The 21,172-nt window shown below is 37.3% G+C and overlaps 1 protein-coding gene across 8 annotated transcripts in view; it reads left to right on the top strand.

Moving 5' to 3' along the window:
• The window catches only part of LOC306983965 (RAC-alpha serine/threonine-protein kinase), a 43,594-nt gene extending 28,742 nt beyond the window's left edge, over positions 1-14,852 (top strand). For all 8 annotated transcript variants that reach the window (XM_079584884.1, XM_079584882.1, XM_079584881.1 and 5 more), the window contains 7 exons: positions 1,162-1,230; positions 1,416-1,541; positions 1,661-1,789; positions 5,985-6,199; positions 12,933-13,020; positions 14,204-14,306; positions 14,438-14,852. In XM_079584884.1, coding sequence (XP_079441010.1) covers positions 1,162-1,230; positions 1,416-1,541; positions 1,661-1,789; positions 5,985-6,199; positions 12,933-13,020; positions 14,204-14,306; positions 14,438-14,517 — 810 coding nt within the window. In that variant the 3' untranslated portion in view covers positions 14,518-14,852. The remainder of the gene's footprint in view (positions 1-1,161; positions 1,231-1,415; positions 1,542-1,660; positions 1,790-5,984; positions 6,200-12,932; positions 13,021-14,203; positions 14,307-14,437) is intronic.
• The last annotated feature ends 6,320 nt before the right edge of the window (positions 14,853-21,172 follow it).

The following is a 21,172-nucleotide window of genomic DNA, read 5'->3' as shown; positions in this document are numbered from 1 at the left end:
TGAAACTCATATTGCTTTGAACATTCCTTCAAGGCCTGCAGATTATAAAAACAGAAAAAAATATACACCGTTAAAATAATACACTATATCTAATTAACTAACTACTAAATAAAATTGTGGCATTACAAGCAATATTATTAATTAAATTCAACAAATAAGAATTAAGTTAGAATTAATCAAATTAATTCCTTAAAAGTCAACCATTTAAAACGAATAACTGCAAATTGCATGCAAAACATTAAGTAAAATTTAAACAAAAGACGTCAAAGATGAATTAAGAACTCTTTATTTTTTATTGCCAACATAGATGATAACGCGCAGAATCAATGAAGGAAAGAGAAACACAAGAACTACAATTGACTTCTAGCCACAGCCTATGAAATCAACTGAAAAGACATTAAATCTCTCTTATTACAAACCAAACTTTATTTCTGCCAATCATCTAAAGAAGTTCTTATTGAGAATTAACAGAAGTTTAGATGTTGATGTTTTATTGAAAATGTGTTGGTGATCAGTGTTTAATTTAGTTGGTCAGTTTGACTCTTGATTTAATATTTGATTTTCTGCTCTTATAACAATGTTTGCCAATACACATAATTTGTTGCAAAGGACACCATGAATTAAGATGGTCAGGTGATATAGTTATCAGCATCATGAAGTAGAATAATTTACTAATCTTATCACTGACCAGAAGTAGCAATTTGATGCCGATCGATTTTCACCAATATTATTTTGTTGGCTCAAATCAGACATTCTAAATTTGGATTTTTTAAAAATCTGCAGCAAAAAAATATATACTTTTCTTCTTTAGACACAGACATACAGAAGCAGCATATGAATCTCAACAATTCTTCATGCCGCAATTCATGCTGGGAGTCATGAGTTTTATATTAATGACTTCTAGGATGCTTTGCGGCATGAAGCATGTCACCATTGTTGAGAATCATATGCTGATTGTATGTCTGATCTGTGCTAACAAAATATTGTTATACTGAAAAACGAATATTATCAAATAACTATTTTTGATCATTTATGAGATCAACCATTTTTCTTCAAGAAGATTAAACCTTTGTCATCTGACCATCTTTGTTTATGGCTTCCTTTGCAACAAATGATGTGCTTGAGTAAAATGATGCTTCTAATGTCACCTCTGTGTTGCAGGGTCTGAAGTATTCTTTCCAGACTCATGACCGATTATGTTTTGTTATGGAGTATGCAAATGGAGGAGAGGTGAGCTCTTGTAAAGGTGAAGTTTAGCAATGACTGTTCTTTCAAACTAACCAAATAAATATATATTTTAAATTTCTTTTAACAATCAAATGTTTATTCAAATAATGTGTGTACAAATTATAATACATTTTCCCCCAGAAGATTCACAATTCAAATGCATCTTTATATTTGTTCTTATATCACAGCTTTTCTTTCATTTATCGCGAGATCGTGTTTTTTCGGAAGAGAGAGCGAAGTTTTATGGGGCAGAGATCGTCTCAGCCCTGGATTACCTTCATTCCGAGAGAAACGTGGTTTATAGAGACCTAAAGGTGAGATGGGTAGAAAAATATAGTAGAAAGTAGAAAGTGTATTTAGTGTAATGCTTGTTGCATCACTATCAACATACAGTATATGTCACATTATGAGGAATATCATTATTCTGTGGTAGTTGGAGAACCTGATGCTGGATAAAGATGGCCATATAAAGATCACAGATTTTGGCCTGTGTAAGGAGGGAATTACAGACGGAGCAACAATGAAGACATTCTGTGGTACACCAGAGTATCTCGCTCCAGAGGTAATAAAACATCCAATGAAAGAGATGTGAAACAACTTCCATGAACTAGTAGTTAGTGAATATACATTATTCTAATAATAAATGAACGGCGAACAGAGAAGGAAATCCAGGGAGGATTATCCTCAGGATTGCGAGTTTATGTCCCGCAATTCTGACTTTTGTCTCTCAGAATTGTGATATAAACTCGCAATTATGAGTTATAAAATCTGATTTGGGAGATATAAACCCTAAATTGCGAGAAAAAAGTTTTGTGAGATACAAATATTTTAGATTTAAATGTTACCTATGTAAAATGAATTAGATATAAATAATATTTCATGCTGTGACTGTAGGACTAATAATTATGAACTGCATGTGTGAGTAAATATTATGTATCTATTGTTTACATGAAATTCATGCTTTAATAGTAGACTAATCATCAGAGGTTTCATCAGTCCAGTCTGTCCATTTAATGGCTTGCAACCATAAAGGGCGTCTTCGACCACACTATTCCATAAAAATGAAGACCATCTTTTTTTTTTGCATCCCGATTCTGACATCCAACGGCACAATACTTTTTTTTTTTTTTTTTTTTATTCCGTGGATCTCGCCCGTTTTCCTCCACTTGTTACCACTGTTTTTCCTGCCACCACAATGTGGGCGCAGCTGCAAGAGACGTAACTGTGACGTCTGCTCCCAAATGGTCTATTTTCTGGCTTGTAAGTCTGCTTCCCGGAGTTCTGAGGAAAGTCTGGGATGACCAAGTGAGGCTCTCTGGTGGGGCTCTTGATTAGATATGCTCTTTCATCAGAGATTACAGAGACCATTTAGCATGCAAAAGCCACTTCTAGCAGGAGGCTCTACGCTTCTAAGTTCAGACAATCGTTTCATCTGGAGGGTGTTCCCGTCAGCATCTCATACCCTTCTCAGGGACCCAGGGTTACATGCATAACTGAGACATTTTGGTACTATTCAGGGCATTTACATTTTAAAACCACACATTGTCACTTTACCTAAAAAAAATTAACCACTTATTTAATGTATTTGAATTGATATAACCAGGATCAGAGACGTAAGTTTCAGAGTATTTTGTAGTATGTTCCAGTCATATACTGCTGCAAAGCGGAAGGCATTACGTCCAAAGGTAGTAGAAATAGGAGGGGTACTAAATGTAATAAGATTACTTGATCTTGTGTGATAGGTGTTATGAGTAGCATGAAAAAGAGATGACAGATAGAGAGGTGTCTTGCCCAGGATTGTCTTGTATATGAAGAAAAACCAATGATGGAGCCGCCGGGTATGAAGGGAGGGCCAGCCCACCAGTTTATACAGGTCACAGTGATGAGTGTGAAAGGGTGCATAGTGGCAAAGTGGATGAAAATGTATTAACAGAGTAAAGTCTGAATTTTGAGTACCTGCCTTTTGTTATTTTAGCACATGCAGCCATCCACAACCTAACCACAAGCTCTACTCTTCAGCACAATGGTAACCATAAAATGTAAAGTCAAGTCACCTTTATTTATATTGCACTTTATAAAATACAAATTGTTTCAAAGCAGCTTTACAGTGATAAGCAGAAACAATTATGCATTTCGGCTGTTGTTCATCTGAATTCAGTTCAGTGTTGATTCGGTTCTGTTGTAAAGATCATAAATTGTTCATTTTGTTAATTTCATCTTTAGAAACAGTGATGGCATCATCCAGTTCAGTTCAGTTCAGTTCTCATTTAAAACTGTCAGTACAGGGAGAAAGTAATAGATCAGTAATATTGTTGAATATTAAGTGTCCCGAACTAAGCAAGCCAGAGGCCACAGTGAACAAGGAACCCAAACTCCATCACAGAATTGAGAAATAAACCTCAGTCGCTCAGTTCTCCTCTGGCCAACGAACAAACAGTGTATGATTATGATTCAGGCTGCATCACAAGTCAGAATTCACATTGGGTTTGGTAGCATTCAAATATTCATCCAAAAACTCAAATTCAACACCGAAACTCTTTTCAATGTCAAACATAACTGAACATTAAACCAGAAGTCTCTCACGTAAACACTTAATTTCAACATGTACTCTCCTGATCTTTAACTTTAATTCTACATATATTTAAGTGGACTGAACACAATGAAATTAAATTAGGACAAAATATATAGTTTAGTTTGTTAGTTAGTTTTATCCTTTATTGTCTCCCTTTAATAAATGTGTCTCGGGCAATCAAGAGAGCAGGTCAACACACAACAGTTTACTACACTATACCTATAAGACATGACACACTACCAAACACATTACCCATTTACCCTCACCCACACACAGACTATTCCTTATCATTCAATAATTTAATTGACAGTGTCTCAATTACAGGCCTGGTGTCACAGACAAGGCTTAGATTAAGCAAGGATTAGGCTTTAAATCATGGCATTTAAGTAACTTTTATTAACATGCCAAAACATAACTGGTGTTCATCTTAAGACAAAACAATGGCACTGACCTATTTTAATGTCAGTGCAAGTTGCTTTCAGTTGAAACAGCTCAGACATGCATTTTAGCCTGGGACTACTTTAAGCCTTGTCTGTGAAACCGAGCAATAGATTGGGACCCTATATCTTCTGCCTGAGGGCATCAGCTCTATACTCATGAAGAGCTAATTATTTTTCCAACTTTTCTAACCACATTTTAAAGTTGTGATCTAAATTTACTGGACAGTTTACCAAACCATGTAACCTGAGGCCTGTAAGTCTGAGATGTAGTTCTTGGGTGTTTGCGATTTCTCTGACCATTTCACGGTCTGACGTTGGGGTGAATTTGCTGGTACGTCTACTTCTGGGAAGACTTGCAACTGTCTTGAATGTTTTCCACTTGTAAATAATCTTCCTTACCGTGGAATAATACCGTGGACTTGTTGGAAATATAACCCTTCACAGAGTAATGACCCACATACCAACATTGTGACAGATCCGGCCCACATCTGGCACATGTGGAAAGATGATCTGGCCCACATGCAGCGTAGAATGACGGCCCTTGAGCGGCTCATCCTGTTTGCTAGATCTGGGCCACAAGCAGGCCATAGCAATGCCACATGTCAGCCAAGAGCAAATAAATAAACAGGAACTGGACCTTATCTGAGCCACAAAGTCTGTGTATATTAAATATGGAGTCACCTCAGCCTTAATAAGCCTGTTGCAGACTCACGAAGGAAAGAAGAGGACAGAAAAAGAGATGAGCAGAAACACAAGAACTACAACTGACTTCAGCTTCTAGTGTTTCATTTGAAGTCACCATAACAGTGATTAGTGTTTCCATTATTTGGGCTCTTAACTCTTATTATAGCTTTTGCCTGTTTTGGCTGCTGTGACAGTGTGTTTGTCAAATACATTTGCAGTAGCAAAGAAAGCTAAATTGAAATGAGATCAAGTGATAATGGTTACCTGTTGAAGGGTTTTAATAATAATCATGAGCTAGACTGATCCACTGATGTCTTTTGAATCTAACAATTGTGTTGTGCCATTATTATATTTGCATCACAAACCCTGTGTTACTGTTGTAAAGATCCAGCATTATTATAGAAATCAGTTAGAAGATTTGAACAAATATAAGCACAAAATATTAATCTACTATGACACACACACAGATATCAACAATCAGCACATCACATACATAGCAACTCAACTGCTTGATTGTTTATATCATCCTTAAATATAAACTATCCTATCGCTTAGCTCAAAACTGCTAAATGTGGACACTTATTAAGATATTATAAACAGTATCATCTTGGATTTCTGTAAATCTGTTTTGAAACATTGTGTATTGTGAAAAGCACTATAAAAATAAAATTATGAGAACATTATTTTATAGAACATTATTGGCACATGCACATGCACAGTGCCAAGCCATGAGCTATGACGTAAACAGGCAGCCATTTTGTGCTTCAAGAGCCCTCTAAAAATCACTGTCAAAACATCTACTATACTGTAATGAAAAATTGCGATTTAACAAAACAAATGCATGCAAATAAATAAATATAACAAAATATATAAATAAATGACGATGTCAGAACACAGCAGTAGATATTGAATGATTGTCAATGGAGAAACATGCTTTTTTGCCTTGATAATGTTATTGCATCTACCATGCTAACCAGCAAAATCTTGACCCATGTGCCCTACTTTTGAAATCATCAGATTCAAAGTTTATGGCTCAGTTTCTCTGCTGCTTTTTCTTTCAGGTTCTTGAGGACAATGATTATGGCCGGGCGGTGGACTGGTGGGGGTTGGGTGTGGTCATGTACGAGATGATGTGCGGCCGGTTACCCTTCTACAACCAGGATCATGAGAAGCTCTTTGAATTAATCCTCATGGATGAGATCCGTTTCCCTCGTACACTTGGGCCCGAGGCAAAATCATTGCTCTCAGGACTGCTTCAGAAAGACCCGAAACAGCGGTGAGAGACCTCTGAATGTTGTCAAGTAATCACTTTTAGTATGGTATGGTCCACTGCTTTAAGAATTCATGATAAATGAAGGATGTGTTTCTCTCAAGTAATTGATTCATAAAATCACCTGGAAGGTCTGAGAGTGATTCTTATTTCTTGGATTTTTTTCTTTGTATATATACTATAAATATATATATATGTAAGTGTCAAGTGAAAAAGAAAGGACAGCCTTAGAAAATGTATGGTTTTTCATATCAGAACATAATAAAAACCATCTGGTCGTTGGGCGGTCTTAAACAACAACAAATGACATATTACACAGTGTAATTATTAATTCAACAAAAATAAACGCTCGTCTGAAGTATAAAATCATTGGTTACCCGTAAGCCAATCACATAACGTTTGGTTATGCGCCAGCTCAGCAGCATCGAACTGCCACTGTAAACACATTATAAATAATGCGAAAACGAAACCATCGAGAGAAATACCGGAGTGAACATGGCTGTCAACGACTTTTGTAGATTATGTGATGTAAATCTACGCATCCACGGCACAATCGGGGCCTCTAAACTATTATTTGACAGTAAAGAGAAACAGGAAAATATTTGCAGCCAACTGTCAAAGTTAGGATTAGTTATGTCAAACACAGCTCTTTGTTCATTTCGAGTCTGTTCGAAATGCTGCAACTTAATTGCAAGATTACAGCATGACATGGCAATATTTACGAACTGGGAAAAAAAAGGAGACACTGACCTGTCAAAAGGGTGCCAGTTCGAGCTCGACAGATAAAAGAGACCTAGATATCACATATCAACATCACCTCCATTCAAAATGTTTACCAAACACTCTTCTTGTTCGTCCTTCAGTTTGGAAATGCCGGGAATATTCTCCACAACAGAGCGAATTTCATCCCTTGCCTCCATATCCGCGGTTGTTTTCGATTTCCCCAATCTCAAACTCGGCGCTTAGCGTCTACAGCACGGCTCTCAGCCCGCCCTCTGTTCGTTGATTGGCCGGCTGTTTTCAGGCCGGAGGAAAACTGAGAGACATGTCGATGTCTCAGACTAAGTACAAAAGCGAAATGAAATTGAGCGGAAGTACGAAGTCTGACGTAGTCAGGCTAATCTATCGCATCGTTCTGGATGAATTTTTTCCCATTCTTATTTATAACGTTGCTTCTGTTCATTGAGGTTTGAGGGCATTTGTTTATGCACAGCTCTCTTAAGGTTGAGGTCTGGACTTGGACTGGGCCACTGCAAGATTTAATTCTGGTCTTTTTCAGCCATTCTGTTGTAGATTTGCTGGTGTACTTGTAATAATTTTGCATGACCCATATCCAGCCAAGCTTTAGCCGTGAGACAGATGTTTAAGTTGATGCTTTATTAGCAATTGCACGTCTTTATGGAGAACATTTCTGCATTGATAAAGTGGATCAACAAGCTTGTTTTGATAACAGAGAAACGCTGTAATTATATTTAAAGTTTTAAAACAACACACTTAGACATCAGCACTCATCATATAAACCTCAATAATGGTGACAATCAAAAAATAATTCAGCTGCATTATTTGTTCATGCCCCAATGCATGCTGGGACCCATGAATGTGTTTTGTATGCTGGCATAAAGAATGGCACAAGAATGTTGATGTCTGTGTGTGTATAAATGATTCCATAGTGTATAAATGATTCTTCTAGAGAATAGAGCATTTCCACAGTGGTCACTTCGTCCACTTTTAAAACTTCTGCAGGAATGGTATCTGGCCCAGCTGACTTCCCGTTTCTCAATTGCTTGATGACCTTATACATTTCTTCCTTTGATGGAATGCCACAAATGATAGGAAGGTCACAGCTGGCTGGCTGGATATTTACTGGGTTTAATGGAGAAGGTCTGTTCAAGAGATCCTCGAAATGCTCTGCCCATCTATGCTTTTGCTGTTCTATCCCTGGAATAGTTTTTCCTTCTCTGTCTCAAACTGGCCTTTCTGGTTGGCTGAATTTACCTGAGAGCTTTTTATGTTTGTATACAGCTCTCTCATGTTTCCATTTTGCGCTGCATCTTCTGCTTCTACTGCCAGTGCCTCCATGTACTTTCTCTTGTCTGCCCTTATACACCGCTTAACTATTCTGTTTGCTTCTGTATACTGCTCTTGGGCCTTTGCTTTTCTAGCACATGTGCGGCTGCTATTAATTTCTGCCTTCTGCCTTCTGCCTTCTGCCTTCTGCCTTCTTCCTTTTCCTCTCCTGGATCTTTTTCTAAGGTCCCCACTGAGATCCATTCTTTTTGCCCCTTCTTCTTGTTACCTAGCACTTCCTTACATGTTGATGTTATTACCTCTTTAATGCTCTGCCATTATTCATCCATTGTCTTTCTGTCGATCCACTGCTGTAGGATCTGGGCCTATTTAGAGAGTGTGCTTCGAAACACTTCTAGCCTGGCTGTTTCTTTCAGAGCACGATGTTATATGATGATAAGATGTTATACCTCTGGTGTTGACTGGATTGCCCTGTCCAGTTCTACCTCAGCTTGAGCTTCATGCGGGCGCCCAGGAGATGATGGTCGGATGTAACATCCGCTCCCCTTCTGATCCGTACATCTTCAAGAGATCTTCTGAACTTTTTCCCGATGCATACATGGTCGATCTGGTTTTCCGTCATCAGGTCTGGTGACACCCAGGTAGCCTTATGTAGGCTAATATCCAACATTCGTTTGTGTTGGAAAAAGCTCCCGCCTATGACTAGGTTGGTAGTGGCACATAGGTTGGCAAATCTCTCCCCATTCTCATTCATCTCCCCCAAGCCTTGTTTTTCCAATTATTTCCTCATACCCCTGGTTGTTACTGCCAATCTTGGCATTGAAGTCACCCATGGTGACGATGATGTTTCATCTTGGGCATGCCTGGATGATGGTCAGCAGCCTGTTATCCTCTTTGACGTCGTCTTCGCTGTCATTGGTTGGGGCATAGCATTGGATGATATCCATGTTGATCCTCCTGTTCGTTGTGCGGAAGCAGGCAGTGAGGATCCGTGGGCCATGTGCCTCCCATCCAATGAGAGCTCTCTGCGCCATCTTTGTCAACATCAGGGCCACTCCCTGGCTGTGGGGTGCGTTTGCTTCCTCGTGGCCCTCAGGCTCCCCTGTTGCTACACTGTAAAAAATAAAACATAGATTTTATTTATATTTAATTAAAGCTGCAGTCCATCATTTTCCTCTTTGTCGCCATCTCTGTTAGAAATCTGCAATTGCAGTTATTCGCGGAATTATTAACTGTGCGTGGGTAGTAAATCGGCATAAAACAGCGCGGATGAACACAATGTATTGAGGCTGCTGCGTCACTGTGGATACTGTACTGTCATCATCAGCAATCTCAGAGTATACTTTTTGAAAGTGTCAACATTAGAATTTTCATCGGAAAATGTCATCTGAACAAGTAACATTCACGTTTGTTCTGACCAAATTCGGGGGGTGGGGGTAAGCATTGCAGTAGGCTATATCATGCTGATTAAATCTAACCATTGCTTATATCACGTCAAAACGTGAAAAATATATTTTTTCTGTAGCCACTCTGAAGTCCGAAGTCTTTGTTCACTGGTGATTGTCGCTTTAAACTTTCGGGATCCGCCATACCAAGTGCTAAGCTAAATCTCCACCTCCATCATCCACACACGCTAGCCGGGGACTCCTTCTCTATGTGTACAGAAGTGACGTAATGACGCAAAGACATGCTCGAAATTCCCGCGGAAATCCACCAGTACCACTGGAATTAAAATCATTATTACAAGCTTACCGTTTTGAATCGAGGTAAGGCAAGCAGATCGTTTTGAACACTGGCTGGTTACGTTTTTTTTCAAAAATGTCTTTTTTGATATTTTTAAACCCAAAAAAGTGCCGGACTGCAGCTTTAATAAAAATGAGGGAACAGATTACAAGCAATATTATTAATTAAATTTAACAAATTAGAATTGAGTAATAATTAATCAAATTAATTCATTAAATGTTAACCATTTAAAATGAGTAAAATTTACAAAATATATGTTATTGCCAACATTGAAGACACTTGATGTTAACAAGCAGAATCACTGAAGGAGAAAACCATAATTAAAGTCACCATTATGGAGATGAGTGTGTGTTTTAGTTGGGCTCTTCACCCTTAAATTATTAACTTTAAGTTTTTGTTTGGCTGCTGTACGTGAGTTATAACAGCCAGATGAACAAACGGTGATCTGATGGTGTTGGTTGTGTTTTAACATAGTCATTATTTCACAATCATTTGACCTAAATCACTGAACTCAAATGGAGTCCAATTTGTGACTTAAGTTAACTTTATTAACTATAGAAGTACTGGCCTTGTAGACCATAATATTTTTAACTTTTACAATGTAATCCAAATAATTTCTAAAAAGTTTCTCTTGTACAAAAAACAAAACAAAACAGACATCATGAATCAGCCTGTGAATCTCAACAATGGTGACATTTATAAAGCATGTTGCAGTGCATTCTGGGTTGCACCAATCACAACTCATTCATGGCTCCCATCATGTATTGCTGCATGAATAAATAATGAGCTTATGATCAGAGGTTGTCACTATTGCTGAGATTCATACGCTAAATCTTGATGTCTGTGTGCGCCAAAAAAAGAACAACACATATATTTTTTATTATTATTGATTTGATCATCTGGATTTCATTGAAAAGGCTAATAATATTATGCAGCTAGAATTAATAAAATACATTTAACTCATAAATTGGACTCTACATGAGATCAGTGATTCAAGTCAAATAATTGTGAAATTATGAAACACAACCAACACCATCAGATCAACGTTTCTATTTGTTCATCTTGAATATCAGCAGCCATATCACCCTGCAGCACAAGACTGGTTTCCCACTGAAGCTAAGCGGGGCTGAGCCTGGTTAGTACCTGGATGGGAGACCTCCTGAGAAAACCAGGTTGCTGCTGGTAGAGGTGTTAGTGTGGCCAGCAGGGGGCGCTCACCCTGTGGTCTGTGTGGGTCCTAATGCCCCAGTGTAGTGACGGGGACACTATACTGACAAAAGAGCGCCGTCCTTCGGATGAGACGTTAAACCGAGGTCCTGACTCTCTGTGGTCATTAAAAATCCCAGGATGTCCTTCGAAAAAGAGTAGGGGTGTAACCCCGGCATCCTGGACAAATTTGCCCCTTGGCCTCTGTCCATCATGGCCTCCTAATCATCCCCATATACTGACTGGCTTCATCACTGTCTCCTCTCCACCAGTAAGCTGGTGTGTGGTGGGCGTTCTGGCGCAGTATGGCTGCCGTCGCATCATCCAAGTGGATGCTGCACATTGGTGGTGGTTGAGGAGATTCCCCCCTTCTATGTAAAGCGCTTTGAGGTCTCAGATAAAGCGCTATATAAATGTAACGAATTATTATTATATTAATTATTATTATTATTATTCATCTGGCTGATATAACTCATGTACAGCAGCCAAACAAAACTTAGTTATTAATTTAAGGGTGAAGAGCCCAACTAAAACACACACCGATCTCCATAATGGTGACTTTAATTATGGTTTTCTCCTTTAGTGATTCTGCTTGTTAACATCAGGTGTCTTCAATGTTGGCAATAACATATATTTTGTAAATTTTACTCATTTTAAATGGTTAACATTTAAGGAATTAATTTGATTAATTATTACTCAATTCTAATTTGTTACATTTAATTAATAATATTGCTTGTAATCTGTTGCCTCATTTTTATTAATTAAATATAAATAAAATCTATGTTTTATTTTTTACAGTGGCTTCTTCTGACCAGTGCCTATCCACCTAGACTCACTGATTCCCAGAAGATCTAGATTGTAGCGTCTCATCTCGGCTGCCACTTGAGCTGTTTTGCCGGTTTCAAACATGGTTCTGACGTTCCATGTTCCGATGTTAGTGGTGGTCCTGGTGGAGATGATTTTGTTGGCCTAGTAGCTTCCAAAAGGCTTTCCCTACTAGGCGTCATACTTTCCCTACTAGCTATGGGTCCATCCTCTCCCAGGGCCTTAGTTACTTTTGAATTTCTTGTTCGTGAATCTGTAACATTTTTCTTTTTCCTGGGGTGGAGTTGTTGTGTCACTCCAGTCACTCTCCATCTTAGCGAGTCTGACAGCAGCTGTCAATCACTCCGTCACTGAGGGTTATCTCATTAAATGACAAATGTACCCAAAATGACCCAATGTAGCCTACTATTGAAATTGATTTTTGGACATCATAATGTTATTTTTCCCGAAAATTTTTATTGTACATATGTATTGTATCTGATTTAACATTATATAACAACCTCCCTCCACCCATGTTGATGACATCAGCGCGACATGATTGGCTGATAACACACATCAGTCAAAGTTATGATCAAATGAAAAATGGCAGCTTCAATGGAAGGCTAGCTATACTACCATAGACAGTATAAAAGTATACTACTAGTGCTGGTCCACAGAGCTGCGTTTAGATGAGATATGGAAAATCCAGCTCAGCCTCACAAAAAATAACCATATTCTTTCTGGAAATATAATCGTAACGTACTGATAGACAGTAATTGAATTTAGACATGTTCAGACACACATTAATTGAATTATGAAAAAATATTTCTGATTTTGACAGGGCCAGCAGAGAAAGGCCCTGCTGGCTCTGACGGCACACCACTGCTTAAAGGTAACCAGGAAATCTGGCTGTTCAGGTGTTTTTTCATCTGTTCTTGGGTTGTTGTTTTGTCTGCAGGTTAGGTGGAGGTCCAGATGATGCAAAAGAAATCATGCAGCATAAGTTCTTTGAAGGCATTGAGTGGCAAGATGTTTATGAGAAGAAGGTGAATAATAATAATAGCATGTAGTCATTGACAAAATGCAGCAACATTGTGACGTCCCAGATCCAGCCCACATCTGGCACATGTGGAAAGATGATCTGGCCCACATGCAGCGAGGAATGACGGCCCTTGAGCGGCTCACTCCTGTTTGCCAGATCTGGGCCACAAGCAGGCCATAGCAATGCCACATGTCAGCCAAGAGCAAATAAATAAACCAGAACTGGACCTTATCTGAGCCAAAAGAAATCTGTGTATGGAGCATCTCAGCCTTAATAATCCTATTAACAAGCAGAATCACTGAAGAAAAGAAGAGAAAAGAACAGAAAAAGAGACGAGCAGAAACACAAGAACTACAACTGACTTCAGACACAGCTTAGATGAAATCCACTGAAGAGAAAAGAAGACTTTAAATCTCAAGATCTCAGCAGAGGAGGATTAAACAACTCCACAAACAGCATTACCAGCTTCACTTATTACTAACCAGACTGACTTCATTTCTGTTAGACGTCTACAAAAGTTCTCATTGAGAATTAACAGAGGTCTAACTCTGTTTCATTTGAAGTCACCATAACAGTTGATTAGTGTTTCCATTAGTTGGGCTCTTAACTCGTATTACATATTTTTTGGCTGCTGTGACAATGTGTTTACATTTGCAGTAGTAAAGGAAACTAAATCAAACTGAGATCAGGTGATGATGGTTATCTGTTGATGGTTTTAAAATCATCATGAAATAGCCTGATGATGTAATTTTAATCTGATCAAATCTAACAGTCTTATTATGCACGTTATATGTATCTGTGTGTGTCATTGTTAATTAACTTTTTGTGCTCATATTTGATAAAATATTGTAACTGATTTTTTTAATACTTCTGGATTTCATGCATGTACTCAGCATGAGATCCAGCAGCATTATAATAATCAGTTAGAAGATTGATCAAATATGAGCACATAAATGTAAATCTACGATGACACACACAGATATCAACAATCAGCATGAATCTTGATGAACACACTAGTCACGTCACAGCCGTTATTCCTTACTGCACGTGGGCTAGATCATCTTTCCACGTGTGCCAGATGTGGGCCGAATCTGGGACGTCACAATGTTGCTATGTGGGAAGCTACATTGCCTCCAGGTTGTAAATGGCGGTCACTCAAGTATAATATTGTTTTTGTTTCTCCACAGCTTGTTCCACCCTTTAAGCCTCAGGTAACCTCAGAAACAGACACTCGCTATTTTGATGTGGAATTTACAGGGCAGACCATCACCATCACACCCCCAGGCCAAGGTGACATTACACTACATGCTCTCAAGATATTTGGTTGATAACAAAGGCGCCATCTAGTGGTGATTTACAGGTTGCTTTATAATGATATAAAATGAAAAAGCAGAATTAATTTCCTTTTCTCTTTTTTCCAGATGAAAACATGGAGTCTTTTGACAGTGATAGAAGACCCCACTTCCCTCAGTTCTCATATTCTGCCAGTGGCACAGCATAAAGAACCCCTTAAAAGTGGTGACCCAGAAAATTTGTGATCATTTACTCACCATCAAGTCATTCCAAATATGTATGACTATCTTCCTTATGTGATTTTTTTTATATCCGGGCAAAACTTCAGTTCTGTCATTTGTGGAGCTTGACACCATAGGCCTGTTGCAGGAAGCTAGTTCAACAAACTTGAGCTTCAGAGTAGGTTTAGAGTTGACAAAAACATTCAAATCCAACGGTGTTTCACTTACGGAACGAAAATATATTTCCATATATTTATGAACAATATAATATATTTTGTAAATATACTGAAAAATGTATTATAAATAAATTATATATTGCCTTAATATATTGTGTTATATATTACAATATATTGAATAATATATAAGGAATTGCCTGAATGTCATTAATTGAGTGTATATAGAAAACGTGGAAAACAAAGTGCCTTAAATTTCTCCAGGATGTTTTACTCAAAGTCGTAAGTTTCTAATATAGAAACATATAAGAGTGCTGGGACAATGATAGCCTGGGCATTTATTTATATTTATTAAACATCAGCTTCATGTAACAGATATCACTGCAATATTTTATCCTTTTAGATATTGCAACAATGCAATATATCATCAATGTTTCTTGGTCTTCTGCTGGACTGAATCACAGGCCCGATGGTGACCCACAAACAGAAAGCCTTTAAATCCCAACAGAACATAAAACACTAACAGGTCTCTGAAGATCTTAGCAGAACTTATTACTAACAGTTTGACCTTATTTCTTTCAGGCGTATACAGAAGTTCTTATTGAGAATTAACAGAGACGTTGATGATTTATTGAAAAGAATAACGTTTCTAGTTGCCATTATGGTGATTCATGTTTGCTTTAGTTGGGCTCTTGACCCTTGACTTTTTATCATTAGGTTTTCTCTGATTGCTAAAAATGTGTTTAAAACAGTCATATTGTTAAAAAAGCCGTTGGGATAATCTATTGAGTAACTATTGATGATGAAAATGGTTATAATTAATAATCATTTACTTATCATTTATCATTTACCCTAGATGTGCTGTATCTGACAGAAACCTGGCTAAAACCAAACGATTACATTGCTTTAAATGAGTCAACCCCACAAGATTACGGTTATAAACATGAACCTCGTCTGAAACGCAAAGGAGGAGGTGTTGCTGTAATTTATAGTAATATTTTCAAAATCACTAAGAAATCTAGCTTTAAATATAATTATTTTGAAGTGCTGGTGCTTAATTAAAAAAATATATAGTGTAAACGATAAATCACGTTTGAAAATTCTGCTGGCTACTGTATACAGGCCACCAGGGTACCATAGACTTTATCAAAGAATTTGCGGACTTTTTATCAGAATTAGTATTGGCTGCAGATAAAGTACTAATTGTTGGTGATTTTAATATACACATAGATAATGAAAAGATGCATTGGGATTGGCATTTAAAGACATTGAAAACTCAATTGGAGTTAGACAACATGTGTCAGGACCTACTCATTGCCGTAATCATACTCTAGATCTAATACTATCACATGGAATAGATGTTGATGCCGTTGAAATACTGCAGCAGAGCGATGACATCTCAGATCATTATATAGTCTCATGTAAATTATTACATTTAGCCAAGGCTGCAAAGCCGACTCCGTGTTATAAATATGTTAGACCTATAACTTCTGCCACTAAAGATTGCTTTATCAATAATCTTCCTAATCAGTTTCATCATCTCAGCATCCCGGATAGCTTAGAAGAACTTGATATTGCAACAGAAACTTTTAACTCTCTCTTTTCCAGCACTTTAGACACAGTTGCTCCGCTGCGCTTAAAGAAGATTAAAGAACATAGTCCAACGCCGTGGCACAACGAGCACACTCAGGCCCTTAAGAGAGCAGCCAGAAAAATGGAGCGCAACTGGAAGAAAACAAAACTAGAGGTGTTTCGGATTTCATGTAAGGAGAGCTCGATTGCTTACAGAGAGGCTTTAAAAGCTGCTAGATCTACTTATTTTTCAACCCTATTAGAAGAAAATAAACATAATCCTAGGTATTTATTTGAAACAGTGGCTAAACTAACGAAAAAGAAAGCTTCAAGCCCAGAAGCTCCCAAGAAACACAGCAGTAATGACTTTATGAACTTCTTCACTTACAAGATTGATAATAACAGGGATCAAAATTATAACTATGCAACCGTCTAATACAGTATCGCATCAGGAAGTGCATTGTAGTCTCCATGAGGGAAATTTTGATTAATTCGTTGCTATAGGAGAGGAAGAATTTTGGAAACTCGTCAAATCATCTAAATCGACAACTTGTATGTTAGACCCTATACCGACTAAGCTGCTGAAAGAGATGCTTCCAGATGTCATAGATCCTCTTCTTAATATCATTAATTCATCTTTGTCTCTAGGATACGTACCAAAAACCTTTAAGATAGCTATGATTAAACCGCTTGTTAAAAAAAACGCAACTTGATCCTACAAAACTAGTCAATTACAGGCCGATCTATAATCTGCCTTTTCTGTCAAAGATATTAGAAAAAGCAGTATCCTCACAACTGTGTTCCTTTCTTGAAAGAAATGATATCTGCAAGGATTTTCAGTCCGGATTTAGACCGTACCATAGTACCGAGACAGCTCTCGTTAAAGTCACAAATGATTTGCTCATCCGATTGTGGTTGTATGTCTTTATTAGTGTTACTTGATCTTAGTGCTGCATTTGACACCATTGACCACAACATCCTTTTAAATAGACTCGAACATTATGTTGGCATTAGTGGAATTGCACTAGCATGGTTTAAATCATACTTATCTGACTGTTATCAGTTTGTAGCGGTAAATGACGAGATGTCTTATTTATCACAAGTTCAGTATGGCGTACCACAAGGCTCAGTACTAGGACCGCTGCTGTTCACTCTGTACATGCTACCATTAGGAGATATCATTTGGAAACATGGAATTAGCTTTCACTGTTATGCCGACGATACTCAGCTGTATATTTCTTCAGAATCTAACGAAACCTACCAATTCACAAAATTAACGGAATGCATAGCTGATATAAAAAATTGGATGACTAGTAATTTCCTACTATTAAATTCTGAAAAAATAGAGATTCTAATTATTGGACAAAAAACTTCCACACGTAATAACCTAAAATACTGTCTAACACTTGATGGCTACTCTGTTAAGTCTTCGTCGTTGGTTAGGAACCTGGGTGTGCTCTTTGATACCAATCTTTCATTTGAAAGTCACGTGTCTAGTATCTGTGAAACCGCATTTTTCCATCTTAAAAATATATCTAAATTACGCCATATGCTCTCATTGACAAATGCGGAACAATTAGTTCATGCGTTCATGACCTCAAGACTAGATTATTGTAATGCTCTACTGGGTGGTTGCCCTGCACGCTTAACAAACAAACTACAGCTAGTTCAAAACGCAGCAGCTCGAGTTCTTACCAGAACCAGGAAGTATGACCATATTAGCCCCGTTCTGTCAACACTGCATTGGCTGCCTATTAAACATTGTATACATTTTTAAATATTGCTGATTTCTTACAAAGCACTAAATGGTTTAGCTCCGCAGTACTTGAGCGAGCTCTTAACGCATTATAGTCCTTCACGTCTACTGCGATCTCAAAATTCCGGCCAGTTAATAATACCTAGAATATCAAAATCGACTGCTGGCGGTAGATCCTTTTCCTATTTAGCACCAAAACTTTGGAACAGTCTTCCTACCATTGTCCGGGAAGCAGACACACTCTGTCAGTTCAAAGCTTGATTAAAGACACATCTCTTTGACCTAGCATTCACATAATGCATTATAGACTTCTATAACTCAATGTTAGGCGGCTGCATAGATTAGGTCAGCCGGAACTGGGAACACTTCCCTTAAATCCTGATGTACTCGTTACATCATAAGAAGAATGGCATCTACGCTAATTTTAGTGTCTTTGTTTATCCCGAGGTTTTCCCGCAGCCTGCCGGATCCAGGCTGTATCCAGATCTGACGAGGGAGCTTTGTCTAGACCCGATGGCAACGCGGTGCTGAAGTGCCAACTAGCCTCTCCCTATGGAGGATCCCTTTACCACTCTACAGATGAAGCGTTGTTGGGAATTCGCGTATCTCCCCCGTAGTGATAAAATAAAATAATGTATCAAATATATAGGCAGGACAAGTAGTTTGTATAGGCTTGGTTTGTAGAGAATTACAAACATGCGCACATATATTCAAACGCACATAACTATAGAATTAATTCTTGATGCGCACATGAGCGCCTTCAACGTTTCTCACAGGTTCGCTTTTAAAGTCTGTGTAGAGAGAACGGTGTCGTTTTAGCGGCCCCTAATTTAATAACAAATTATCCTTTCGACGGAAGTAAATCAATCAAAACTAACTTTAGCTGGAAAGTAACATTATTCAAGAATATAAAGCCAGAATATATTTGGCTATAAAGCCAAAACAATCTGTTACCTTAAATTATACGTTTATCTCTGTAAAGCAGCTTTGAAACAATCTACATTGTTAAAAGCGCTATATAAATGAAGATGACTTGACTTGACTTATACTGAGTCACATATCTCATCCCAAGATTTATCACAAAAGATTGTTACATCATTTGATGCATTTAAATATTGTGAAAAATGATTTTACAGTAAAAAAACAACATTATTGTGGAAATCAGAAACTATTTAATATCATTGTGCTCAAAACATTTTGAATTAGTGCCATATTATTACACAGACAGACATCAGGAATCAGCGTATGAATCTCAACAATGGTGACATGCTTCATGCTGCAATACATTCTGGGAACCATGGATTAGGTTTATACTATGGTAGCTCCCAGAACGCATTGCAACAACAATAATGTGTTTAAATAAAAGTATCAGATTACTACAACAGTGTTTATAATACAACATTCAAGCAAATTGAATGATTCAATATATTTTTGTGATAAACCGGGTGAGATCTGTGATTCAATGTGTATAATTAAAGATGATTATGTCATCATCAATAAATACCCAACAGATTATCCGCTGATTTTTTCACACCTTTTTAAGTAGTAAAGACTGTGTTGTATTAACAGTTACAGCAGTCAGATAAATCCAAGGTTCAACTTTATTTCGATAGTCCACTTTAGACATTCTACTAACTATAAGTAACTTTTCAACTAGAGTATTAGTAGACTGTCAGTAGACTGGTAGGTTAGGGTTAGGTGTTAGGGTTCGGGGTGGGAGAAAAAGTTACTTATAGTCAGTAGAATATATATTAGGGGACCAACAAAATAGTTTTAGCAGATATTAAGCAGACACTCAGTAGAGTACTCTAATGACAGTTGGATGACATGTAATTGCAAAGTTACTTACAGTTAGTAGAATATCTAAAATGAACTATGGAAATAAAGTGCTATCAAATCTAAAGCTTCGAAGTTAAAAAATCAAGAGCCCAACTAAAGCAAACAATGATCCCAATAATGGCGACTGTAAAATTATATTATTTTCAATAAATCATCAACATCTAAAGCTCTGTTACTTCTCAATAAGAGCTTCTTTAGACGTCTGACAGAAAAAAAGTCAAACTGTTAGTAATAAGTGAAGTTGTTGCTGTTTTTGTTCTTTAACCCTCTTCTGCTGAGAGACCTGTTAGTGTTTAATGTTCTGTTGGGAAATAAAGGATCTCTGTTGGGGTTTAAAGGATCTCTATTGTCTGAGTTTTGAGTTTTGTGTGTCACCATTGTACTGAAGAGTAGAGCCTGGGTTTAGTGCAGCAGAAGAACAGGAAATATTGATGACATGTTGTATGATGCTTTATTTAAAAGACATTAGTCTTTTTAACAGTGATCTGTTAACCTCTTTGTTAAGTTGATGTTTTTTTGTTTATGAAATGAGGAATTGTGTGCATATCCCACCTTCTGGCAGGTGCAGGACAAAAGGAACTACTAGAGTAAAATGAAATGTCTGCAACACTGCTTTTAACTCCCATATTTAATAAAAAAGTTTCAACCCTGCTGGGTCTTCTTCAGGCAAATTTTTATTTATACAATTAAGTTTCAGTTTGATAAATAGAAATGAATGCATAGGGTTTTTTTTTCAGATACTCATTTTTGTTTTTTTGGTTATTTTTGGTTTTTATAACTTATTTTTGGTTTAAAATTAAGCTTAAATTTGGGTAAAATATTGAGAAATTGAAGGCAATTATTTTCCCACGTTTTGTAAGTACACAGAACGGTATTACAGAGTAAATGTATTGTAAATATAATTTCCAACATGTGTTATATATTACAATAAATGTAATAATACATTAGGATTTGCCACTTTTCACAATATATTAACGCAATATATTATTCAGTATATTTACACCATATAATATATTGATCAAAAATATATGGATATATTTTCATTCCGTAAGGTTTAGATCAGGTTCAGTGGGCTGACCAGAGTTTGATCAAGAGTGTATGATTAACTCTGAAGCACGAGCACCTGACAGTGTGTCATCTGCAGCGAACAGCCAATCACCCGACACACTCTCCGTTTGATTGGAGAGTTTGATTCAGTTTGATTGGAGAGCAGCACAATTCACTTTTCTGGTGAAGATTAAGAGATCGTTATTAAAAATGCAAGTGAATCAATTGAAATTAAATAATAATTTATATAAGTTC

This window comes from Phoxinus phoxinus, assembly GCF_949152265.1.
Source record: "Phoxinus phoxinus genome assembly, chromosome: 16".
NCBI lineage: Eukaryota > Metazoa > Chordata > Actinopteri > Cypriniformes > Leuciscidae > Phoxinus > Phoxinus phoxinus.
Note: the sequence above shows the minus strand (reverse complement) of the source record. Positions and strands in the feature narration are given on the sequence as shown.